The sequence below is a fragment of the Rhipicephalus sanguineus genome, chromosome 7 (genome assembly GCF_013339695.2).
Source record: "Rhipicephalus sanguineus isolate Rsan-2018 chromosome 7, BIME_Rsan_1.4, whole genome shotgun sequence".
Taxonomy (NCBI): Eukaryota; Metazoa; Arthropoda; class Arachnida; order Ixodida; family Ixodidae; genus Rhipicephalus; species Rhipicephalus sanguineus.
The window spans coordinates 50870561-50882905 of record NC_051182.1 but is presented as its reverse complement, the minus strand read 5'-3'; the positions used below and the strand labels follow the sequence as shown (position 1 = coordinate 50882905).

The following is a 12345-nucleotide window of genomic DNA, read 5'->3' as shown; positions in this document are numbered from 1 at the left end:
CGAGATTTGCCACATGATGAGCAAGCACAGAGATCACACTGGTGCACGAGCGCCGTCTGCTAGAGATGTATACGCACTCTCAGCCTTATGTGTGCGATCAGGTGTTTGGAAAACCTGTATGACGCTGATTGTCGTGCTGCCGATCTCGTTACTTCTCGCCCACATTAGGAACTATCGTATCCCGTGGTCAACGTTTGCGCGATAATATTGAAAAATATTGCAACGGTGTACACTACCGCGTATGTAGCTAGAGCGTTAGATAAAGGCCGGCAACTTGAGACACACAAGAACACTACAACGTATTAGTATGTGTAACTTTTCAGCATTATACTTTTAGACTTATATTTGAAGCTTCGTAGTGAGAATTTATTTCGTTTTGACGCGTACTTGTGCCTGCCAAGCACTACGAAGTCAGATACAACACCAACACGGGTTGCCGCGAAGAACACGCTCGCCACGAAAACGCTACGAAAACCTCGCGCTGCGTGCGATCGAGTCCTCAGGGTTAGGCAGATCAGGGTGTGTAGGCCTGGCGACAGCGAGCACAGAACCAGGATGTTGTCAGCGAAGTGTCCCCTCGATCGTGCAAATACATTCCGGACAAAATCCAAGTTGATTTCCGCCGCGTACACGTAAAATCGAAAGGGAAGGGGAGTAAGGCTTGAGGCTTCATAAGCCCCCTACCCCTCGCTATGAGGGTGGCTTTGACACCCCACAGCACATCAGTGCATGTTCGCGAAACGACACGAGGCATGATTGGGCCGCAGGTGAGAAACACGTGCCTTAATGATGGACGCAGCAGAATATGTAAAATAGGACAGCGCAGCTTGGCTTACCGATCACGTAGTCATAATGGCCATAGAGGATGCGCGTGTCGACGGCCAGATCCGTGGGCAAGTTGACCAGTCGAAAGATTGATTCCAAAATGCCGAGGAAATTAAGCAGCGGTTCAAAGCCATAGCCAAATACGCTAAGTAAACTCCCCAGAGTGTCCCAGGCAAAATCGAGAAGCATCGCTTGATAAACGTTCTGCTGCGAAACAGCACGTGTGGGCCACTTGCTCGCAAACGAGGTAACTGCTTGCGAGCGCTAGGCGGAAGGTGGTCACGTGGCCGACAACTATTACCGATGAATGAACTGGCCTTCTGCTATCATTCGCATGTTTTCACGTTCGCATTTTTTTATGCTAACGCCTGAATTAGACGCATTGAGGAGCGCTTCCTGTGGTGACAACAGGAACAAGGTTTCCAGGTGCTGACGTTGCACCTAATCAGTTTTTGGTAACAAAAAAGTATTATGCGGAACAGCGTTGCCTGGTAGACAGGCGCGGATACCGCTAGGTTGTTAACAAACAATAATATCTGGATCTTAAAGGCTACAGCGCACAAAGACGGGGTAACAGAAGAAAACACAGGACGAAGCGCCGATTCGGCGCTTCGTCCTGTGTTTTCTTCTGTTGTCCCCGTCTTTGTGCGCTGTAGCCTTTAAGATGCAATACCAACTAGCTCGCCAAGCCATACTAGTGAACAATAATATCTGGGTTTAACGTCCAAAAAGCACGATATGATTATGAAGGACGCCGTAGTGGAGGGCGGCGGAAACATCGACCAGCTGGGGTTCTTTAACGTGCACCTAAATCTGAGTGCACGGGCCTCAAACATTTTTGCCTCCATAAAAAATCGATGTTATGCGAAGCTTGCGCAAGAAGGTGACTGGCGCACTTTTTCCCATTGAGCGAAACATTACGGAATGACGCTAGAGAAATGTGGAAACGTTATACGCAGATACATATTTTCATAAGTTGCACATGCATTAGGTAACCAGTTGTTTACACTTGCTTAACAATGCCAACAGAAACATAGGTGTTACCAACACCAAACGCAGTAAGATGATGTGTAATGCTCATATTCTTCAATACTAGATAGAGCGAATTCGAATAGGACAATGAAGGAATACAGATGCACAGGATAGGCGCTACTCGCTACTAAGCTTTATTCAGAAAAGTTTCATTAGATACATACGCAGCCCAGTGGCACGCGCACTGCAATTACGTTACAGTCACAGTTGCAGTTAGGGTTTCGTTACAGTTGCTATGCTTATACTCATTCGTTATGACGGAGAACGCACTCACGTTTCACGAACCCGTGTGCACTGTGGAAGGGGTTCTTGGCAGTTCTTGAATATGATCATCATCACCGTGATCAGTGAGCACCAGCAGCTGGACAGGACTTGTTATCGGATCTGCTCGTGATTGCGGCTACGAACAGTCTAAGTGAAGTGAGGTGTGAGATATAGTAGAGCTCGTGGAAACCGCGGATGGCCTTTACGAAGTAATCATCCATGATGCCTTCTGTCCTGGACGTGGCACCGAGGTCTTGTGATGCCCTGTCCACACCCAAGCCGTCTTTCATGCCGTCTAAGAACAAGGCGTTGTTGGGTTTTGATAAATCAATGCTCAAGTCACCGGTAATCATGAGGGACGTGGTCCTCTCAGGAGAAATATTGTAGGAAGCACACTGATCCCGGTTTCTGCGTACTCCACGTGGTCGACGTTGTGGAGCACGTGGACGAGTGGATGATAGCCCAGCGTCTTCCAGGGGTGTTCTGCCTTCAGCTCCGTAACTTTCCTTGCGTCGGCCGCTGTGGTGTTGTGGTTACGGTGCTCGGCTGCTGGCCCGAAGGTCACGTGTTCGGTCTCGGCCGCGGCTGTCGCATTTTGATGGAGGCGAAATGATAAAGGCCCGTGTGGTGTACGATGTCAGTGCAGGTTGAGGAATACCAAATGGCTAAAATTTCCGGAGCCTTCACTCTGGCGTCTCTCATAATCCTATCGTGGTTTTGGTACGTAAAACCCCAACAATTCTTACTAATATTATCACTTTCCTTGCGTGTCAATTTTATTTCTGCTTTGATTAAGACTGGTGGACCCGTGTAGCGGCAGGGTTAGGCCTGCGGCTGCAAGGAAGCAGCTCAGCTCTTCGGTGGCATTAGAAGCTGCCGACTCCGAGTCTGACGTTAGGTCAGATGACTCGGATGCCTTTGTACCTGCTAAGCATCGGCGGTCAAGACGGAAGTCTACGACATCGTCCTCAAGTGAAGAGACTGTCATATACAATACCATTGTGACTACGACAGTAGCGTATGTGCCAGTCGACGTCACGGTAAGCCTGAACGCTATCTCCAAACAGAAGCTTCATGACTTTTTCTTCAAACTGGCCCCTGGTCTGATTCAAGAAGTTCGAGTCAACCCTAGAAAAAATATCATTGCTGTGGACACAACAGATGAGAAGACGGTGCAAACCCTGCTAGGTTTGTCCCAGCTATGCGGTGTCAACACGCGGGCTTATATACCACAGGGCGCCAATGTAACAGCCGGAGTAATATCTGATGTTGACCTGGAACTTTCAGACGATGTCTTGAAAAGCATGATCGTTTGCACGCCACCATGCAGAATCATCAGCGCTCGAAGGCTCGGCTCCTCAAAGTGTGTGAAGATTCTTTTCCGACTGTGAAAAGCTACCTAGTCGTATAAAGGCCGGACTAGTGCGATACCCAGTTCGACCTTTCATACCAAGGTCCCTACAATGCCGTAAATGTCTCAAGCTTGGACATGTACAAGGCTTCTGCACAAGTGTTGTCATCTGTGCTAAATGTGGCGGAAATCACGACGCAAATTCTTGTGACAGTGCGACATCTCGGTGTCCTAACTGTAATGGTGAACACTTGGCAACAGACAAGGAATGTCCCATGCTAAAGAAAAAACTGATGGTCCTTAAAGAGAAAGCGAAAAAGAAGGCATCAGGAGGCAAGATGCGTAGATGTACTAGCCGTGAAGCAGCTGCAAATGGCACAACCAAGGATGTACCTGCACGTTCGAAGAATAGTACAGTCAGCTTGAATCGGAGTGACGGAGGAAGGCACAATTACTGCATTTCGGCAACATCGTGGCCGGCGCTTCCATCAAAACCGTCGGATCCGGTCACCACTTCAAAGGTCGCTCCGCCGAAAACGTCAGAACCAGCTTTCGACAAGGCCCCGTCTACAACAGAAAATACTGTAAATAGGGCGCCCAAAACGGCTTCAGTCAACGACAATGCCCAACTTATCAATCTGCTTAATATGCTTGTTAACGTCGTCAGATCTCTGCTCGCCGGTCGTCAAACACCAGCAGCATTAGCCGCAGAACAGCTTTTGGAGGCTCTCGTTCCAGTTATCGACGGCCTTCACTAAAAACATGAACACTCGTCGAAAGCCCCGTCCCTGTGTACTGCAGTGGAATGTCAGGTCTCTACGACCGCGTCATGCTGATTTAGTCCTTAGGCTCCTTGCAATGAACGCCCCGCCGGATGTTATAGCTCTTCAAGAAACCAACGTAAGAAAAGATGAACTCCGACTTCCAGGCTATGTAGGCGTTCACAGCAACGCTCGATGCACGGCGCCGGCATGTGGGTCTTTCCAGTGCACGGACACCACGCATCCGCGAAATGCTTCAAAAGCGTCATTGTACATACGAGCTGACCTACATTTCTCAGTTATTGACGCAAGTGACATATGCGATGCCGATTTTGAGTGTGCAGCTGCTGCTGTGAGTCTCAGGGGCACAATTACGACTGTGGCGAGCATGTATTTTCGACCGACACGATCTTCGGACATCACGTTACTGGAGTGTCTTGTATCCCGGTGTGGCCCGTCATTTCTGCTATGTGGAGACTTTAATGCTCACCATCCTCGTTGGTGTTCTCGCCCACAAGACAATCGTTGAGTGGAAATCAATGAGCTTATTGTTAAACATGAGCTGCAGACACTTAATGACAGATCATCCACATTTGTCGGCAGAGGAAAGCAACAATCCACCATTGACCTTGCCATATCAACGAGAGATGTATGCTTTACCTGGTCACGTGAAGCTGACCCATGGGGCTCAGATCATCTGCCGATTTGGTTGGTTCCCGAACATTCTCCTAGCCGCCAGAGTGCTGCCTACAGTGTGACAAATTGAGACAAGTTCCGTCGGCTGATTGCAGGAGCACCGTCACACGACAACTTGTTCCAACTCGTGAGGGAGTGTCTACAACAAGCTACAGTACGACGACTGCAGAGCGTAGATAAACCAAACCCCGATTTGAAGCTCTTGAGGCTACGTGCTTGTCGGCGACGCGCTTACAGGAGGGCGCAGCGTTCTAAAAGGAGTTCTGATTGGACGCTATATAACCGCTTAGATGCAGCCATACGGCGGCACACAAAACAACTTCGTCGAAGGAGCTGGGCCGCATTGTGTAGCTCATTGCATACGGCGAACGGTTTTGGAAGTGTATGGCGCATATTGAAGGCCCTCCGAACTCCGGAGGTCTGCAAAAATCCAACGGTAGCCTTGTGCATAACGAATGGACGGTCTCCGCAGATTCTTGCGGAAGAACTTGCCGATCTTTTCGCCTCTCCTATGTCAAGAGACAACGCAAGCGTCGACCTGAATTCGCTGACAAGTGATAGTTCGATGACAATTTTCTGTGGTCCCCCCTGTGAGATGGATCAAGCAGACTTTACTCTCGACGAGCTGCGCCATGCGCTCAGCCTTTCATATCGTCGCACTGCTCCAGGCGAAGATGGTGTTACGTGCCAAGCCTTGCGAAACAACGATGAAGCCTTTCATCAGGGTATCCTAGACGAATACAACAAAGTGTGGAGAACGTCTCTGATTCCTACTGAGTGGAAATCATCTGTGGTGAAGCCAATTTTAAAGCCTGGGCGCCCTGCACAACATCTGAAGTCATACCGGCCAATATCGCTAACTTCTAACGTTATGAAGTTGATGGAACGAATGGTACTGTTTCGTCTGGACGACAGATTACAGGAGCTCTCTTTCTTCCCTGATGTCATGAGTGGATTTCGTCGTCACCGTTCAGCCCTCGACAGCATCGCAGATCTTTTATCATCGCTGGAATCTGCTCGAGCAAGCAGGCACTCTGCGTACGTTCTATTCCTTGACATACAGCAAGCGTTTGACTCGGTACTACATAGGGCGATTATTTGCGCACTTATGACTGCGGGAATTTCAGGTCGTCTGCTACATTTTGTGCATGATTTTCTATCGGAGCGCGGGTTGAAAGTACGCGTCGGAGAAGCAACGAGTCAATCTCGCACTGTTAATTGTGGCGTCCCGCAAGGCAGCGTCTTGTCGCCGCTTCTCTTTAACAGTGTGCTAGCTGGACTTCCAAGCCGATTACCGCAAGAATGTGACTTTCCACTAGGCATAGCGATTTATGCCGATGATATCGCACTATGGGTAAGCGGTCCGTCACACCATGGTCCCCGTCTTCGTGGAATATTGCAGAGAGCTCTGGATGCAACTTCAGAATACTTGGTGGAAGTTGGCCTGCACATTTCACCTGCGAAATCAGCCGCGATTGCTTACCACCCTAGGCAACGCGCCCGTCGAAGCATGAGCAGGCTACACCTCGAAGACACACCGATACAATGGGTACAGCAACACCGCTACCTGGGCGTAATCATCGATGATCGTCTTTCTTGGCGCACTGCTGTTGCCTCTGTGCGGCGCAAATCGTGTCTCTGTTCAAGTATGTGGCCGCCTTGACTGCTAGGGGCGATGGCATTGACCAGACGACAGCGCTACAGGTGTACCAATCATCTGTACTCTCTTGCGTGATGTATGCCTTGCCAGTCTTGAATGTTGCGCCTGGTTTAATGTCTCAACTGGAACGGGATCATCGTGTTGCCCTCCGAGTCATGCTCGGCTTACCTCGAGAGGCCCAATCTATTCCATTACTCACTGAAGCACACCAGTTGCCCCTAAGGCTACAAGCTGACCAGAGAGCGTTACATCATATCGAGCGTATGCACCGCGCCCCAGATGGCAAAGCACTCGTTAATAGGCTGATTCGGCGCCCGCTCTCGCTCATGGGGAAAATAGCGGCTTTGTTTACTGGCATTACTGGCAATTCGGACAAAACCACCTCTGTGACATCATCGAAAGGGCGCAGTCAATGCATCTTCCCCATTTACCTGTCAATTCCAGGAATACGCAAAAAGTGTGACCAACCTGTTTCGGCACTATTCCAATTAGCCCAGTCACACTTATTTGAAGAATTTGGAGATTACGTTAAAGTATTAACGGACGCATCTGTACGCAGCGATGGCCTTGGCGCTTCTGCAGCTTTCTTTTGTCCTTCGACAGACATCAAACGAGTGTTTAAAATACCTCACCCGTCATCATCAGTGACTGCGGAACTCGCAGCGATTGATGTCGCCCTTAAGTACGTGGAAGAAGGACTGCCTACATCGAAAGTCGTCATCCTTACAGACTCTCGTGGTGCCCTTAGCAGACTCACCGGAAAAGGGGCCGACAGCCCTATTCTATGCAGTATTGTAGAATCAGTCCACAAAATTCTCTCACGCGGGATGTCCCTAGCTGCCCAGTGGATACCTTCACACGTGGGCATTGCTGGAAATGAAGAGGCTGATCGCCTCGCTTCATCTTGTAATCATGATGACTGTGACTGCACAGAAATTTCGTCTATGATGGACAACACTCGTCTGCTTATACGCCGCCACCTCCTAAAGCAGCACCCAGACCAGCGTGTCGCGAACGGATCGTTTCCTCCCCGTGTTCGTGGTCGTGGCTTGCCTCGTCGTTCGAGAGCACTGTTATGTAAAATAAGAGTCGGTTCAGTATTGGTGCGCGAACGCTTATTCCGTCAAGGACGTGTGAACAGTCCGTTGTGTGCAGCTTGTGGCTCATGTGAAACACTTGAGCATCTTATAATACACTGTCCCGCGTTTGCTACGCAGCGGGCTTTGCTGAATAAGGAATATAAATTCCTCGGACTTAAATGCGCGACCATCGACGATTACCTCTTTCCGAGAGGTTGTGTATCTCGACGCGACCAGGCCCATCGAGCTCTGCTGACCTTTATGGACCAAACAGATCTGGCCACCCGTCTTTAAGCGTTCCTTTTTTTGTGTGTGTGTTTACCTATTTTTGTCCAAGTTTCTCGTCAATTTTTTTTCTTCACTTTCCTATCTCCTTTCCTCTTTTTCTCCCCCTAACTTCCTTCCTCTGTCTCTTCCTTCCTCCCGAAAGAGCAGGCAGGCGTTGTGCCCCTCTTGGTGGCAGTTGCCAGCTTGCTCTCTCCCTCTTTTCTCTGCCTCCTTGTGCTTGTATGTATACAAATCAAATAAATAAATAAATTATCACCTGTGGCACATACCCGCATAACATGAAATCTGGGATGCGGGTATGTGCCACACAGGACTGAGGGAAAGGGTTTCATGACGTACACGACACGTATTTTGCGCCATTCATGTCTTCACCAGTGTATCGTGTTCATCATAAACTCATCCCATGCTGTGCAAATTTTGGTTTATTACAATCTATGGAGACGACCGGGAGAGCGCGCAGACGTAGGTGGCTACATAGATAGATAGATAGATAGATATAGATAGATAGATAGATAGATAGATAGATAGATAGATAGATAGATAGATAGATAGATAGATAGATAGATAGATAGATAGATAGATAGATAGATAGATAGAAACGCGCAAACTGCCTGAGATTCGCTAAGAAATGCTTCGCATTTAAAAGCAAGAAAGACAGAGATAACATCAACGAGAGAGAAAGAAGTACATAGAGAGAAAAATGATAGAAAAAAAGACCAGATACCAGATTGACCAGACACTGCACCACGTGGCCAAGCCGCGCATGCGCAGTAGCCAAGCCACGCCCACCGATGGAGACATCACGCGCAACCTCCGCTCTAAAGTGCATAGCCTGATCAGCAACATAGTGTACTCCTTCCCCTATTGTCATCTCAGGAAATCAGACAAAGATAACATTGAGGTTATATTTTAACAATTGTACAAATGGGCCCTAGGTTTGCCTGTTTATACCAGCACGGAGAAGTTCCTCCAACTTCCAGTGCATAACACCCTAGAAGAGCTGATCGAAACACACAAAACAGCACAAATATCACGGCTGCCAGACACGATGAAGGGACTACATATCCAGCATAAACTGAAAATTCAGCCCATACACTTCACGGGAGGCAGGGCACCACTACCTCCCGCAATCATACACTACCTGCAGATGAAACCAATGCCCAAAACACCCTCGAGGGCAGACGCGGCGCCAGGAGGAAAGCCAGAGCAGATAGGCTAAGCGAAAAGCACAAGCAAGGCCAAACCGTGGTCTTCGTCGATGCCGCCAACCAGGGACACAACACATACACCCCGAGTGCCGTGGATGAGGAACTTAAATCGTAAATGTGGCCTCCAATAGAACCGCATAACTCAAGGAGGCCGAAGAGATGGGCATAGCGCTGGCCATTATGTATCCAACTACCCACACTGTCCTTAGCGACTCTAAGAGCGCCATTCTAAGCTTTGTAAGGGGAAGTGTGGGACCAAATGCAGCCAAGGTACTGAGAAACTTCACGCAGAATGATAGAACCAAAATCACTCTGGTCTGGCTCCCTGCTCACTCGGGAAACCCCGGTAACGAGGAAGCGCATAAAGTGGTCCCAGGGTTAGCAAACCGGGTCGCGCTTTCCTTGGAACCGGGCCCCCCGATAGGACAGGCAGTGACCTCCTATAACGAACTTACAAATATGTATAAAGATGACAGGAAATTATACCCCATACCGCACAGCAACCTCACGAGAGCGCAGGCCACTATCCTCAGCCGAATTCAAAGGAACACCCTAGTGAGTGAGTGAGTGAGTGAGTGAGTGAGTGAGTGAGTGAGTGAGTGAGTGAGTGAGTGAGTGAGTGAGTGAGTGAGTGAGTGAGTGAGTGAGTGAGTGAGTGAGTGAGTGAGTGAGTGAGTGAGTGAGAACTTTATTGTGGTCCAAAAGTGGCCTCTGGGCTGCCAGGAGTCGCTTGTTGAGTTCCATGCTGCGCATGGCAGCCTCCCAGGAGGGTTTGTCTGATAATCCTGACCCCCATTAAAGGTGCACAGCCAGAACATGTACAGCGCTGACAGTGAGGTGAAAAGTCTGGATCGATTCTGCTTAGCGTGGCTGGAGCGATGTACGTTTTTGTCTGTAGTTGTCGTAGTGTGGCCGCTTGCGCTTTATTCAATTTAGGGTGTGGAGGGGGGAAGAGCCTGCGCCCTAGTTTGTGAGCTGAGGTGATCTCGTAACCACTGCTCGCCGCTTAGCGATATTCACAGGCGAAGAGGTTGACTCAACATGCAAAAATTGGCATAGCAAACCAAAGTCACATCCTCTGGGAATGCGAGGGCCTTTACCCACCCAGAGAGCTTCTGCCAGGTCCCTCCGAAACGACATGGGAGACATTAATACGATCCGCCGACGAAAAACTGCAGAAAGCAGTCACTGCATGGGCAGAAGAGGTCGCCGCAGACAAGCGGCCAGCTCCAAACCCGTGAAATTTTTTAAACTAAAGTTGTATTCTCCTGGCTGTGCCCGATCGTTTCCAGAGAGTCATGGGGCGTCCTAAAAAAGTGCGTACTCGTGAGGAGGAAGCCGCGCATTTCTAAGCTGGACGTGTCGGTCGACGAGGAGTGCGAGCGCGACGAGCTCGTGCTTCGCTATGCCAAGCTTTCCGCAACTAAGTGCAAACTGCGCACATTTTTGTTTAAAAATAAATTCTCGCATTGTTCTGCTTTCCCTCGGAAGCTGGAATGTCCATCGATTTGTCAGGATCCAATTTTACTATCAACAACAAATATTATTCAAATCGCCGCGGGGGCTTAGCGACTGCTTAGCAAACTCATAGGATTTAAGTGCGCGACCACAGCGATCACATTCGATATTTGAATGAAATTCAAAGCTCCCTCATGTCGTCTCGCCTTGCAGAAAAAGTACCTTGTAGGATCAAAATTCACAAGGCACAGTTCTGCCGGGCGTCCTCCCGAGCTTACCCCGATCTGATTGAAATAGCAAATGGAAGTGACAACCGCTGTGTGACCAGCTCCTCTACCAACTTCAAGTTTTCGAATTCTTAAAATTATCGAACAACCACGCACGTAAACAACTCTAGTGCTACAGCTGTGTGACTCCTCGGCAGAAATGAGCCCGCTATGGGTACTTTTTTCGAAGCAGTTGTAAGAGATGGTGTAGCTCTGTTGCAGTATACTTGATTGCCAAGGAGAATTTCGGGGCTTGACCTTGCCTGCGAGCTTTAGATTTTTTTACCACTCTGCACGCTAGCTGCGATGGACACCGGCGGCCGCGTACGCGATTGCTACTGAATCAGATGCTATTGTGAGTTCATAACAACTTACGCAGTAAAAAAAAATCGAGCCCGACATCAACCTCGGAATTTTCAATGGCATTCAGGTATTTTAACACAGAACCCCTTTTTCTTTCATGGTATTTGCTCAAAATAGATATGGCACTTGGGCGAAATTAGGTACCCTCAGAGAACTAGTATATTCCTTCTGCTCGCATCGTGACACAATGACGAACACATAGCACTAAAGAATTCGCGGTCACCTCTCGAGCGAATACATCAGTATCTTTCTAAACACACAGGAGAACGGTCGTGAGACAAACAACTCACCAATAGAAAATACCATTCTCCATGCCACTGTATTAAACTCTTTCGAAAAAAAACATACTGTAGTGTCGTCATCTCTCAGAGAGGAGTCACGGTAGCAGCTATCGAAATATTGCGTAACATAAGCGCAGAATTGCATCAGGCGTCCCACCATATTATTGCGTAAATAATGGTTGGTTTAAAGCTGTCCCATCTAATTAGAAAGCAGTCATCCATAATTAAACAATATCCTCAAAATGATTCATAGCATAGTTGGCCGCAACTGTACTTGCAGAAGGCGCCCGGCCTAAGAGAGTTGACAACATGCTCTAACGCTGTTTCTCCAACTTACGCTGTGACTCTGCTGCGTGTTCTGCGCGGGCCGGGAGTTCTCAACGCGGAGAATTTCTTAGGGAACCAGAGGCATTTCGACCGTTTGTATCTGTCTACCTAAATCCCTACGTCTGGGCGCTCCCATACAAATGTACGTCTATGACTCCAGAAGGTGGAGTCAAGCGTCGGTTGACCGCAGTGGAATATGCGGACGAAAAGTACTTAACATGCCCACATGATAACACCATATCGAGCACCTCGTTTGAAAAAACTTCGCTTAAGGAATAGTGGGCTTCCATGGTCGGCCCACGTTTCACCAAGCAACGACGTCATATCATGACGTCGTGACGTTACTTCACGCTATGTACATCATGCCGTCATAACGACGTCTCTCATTTTGCCGACCTCTGACGCCCACATGTGGTGATTATGTTTCCCTCACTCGTGTTGACGCCGCGGAGGCGGTACACCGACTTCAAAGGTCAATTTTCATGT

General features: G+C 48.7%; 1 protein-coding gene across 1 annotated transcript in view; it reads right to left on the bottom strand.

Moving 5' to 3' along the window:
- The window catches only part of LOC119398685 (4-pyridoxate dehydrogenase), a 51702-nt gene extending 50628 nt beyond the window's left edge, over positions 1–1074 (bottom strand). Inside the window, exon 1 of the mRNA XM_049417391.1 lies at positions 837–1074. Coding sequence (XP_049273348.1) covers positions 837–1014 — 178 coding nt within the window. The 5' untranslated portion in view covers positions 1015–1074. The remainder of the gene's footprint in view (positions 1–836) is intronic.
- Positions 1075–12345: the final 11271 nt, after the last annotated feature.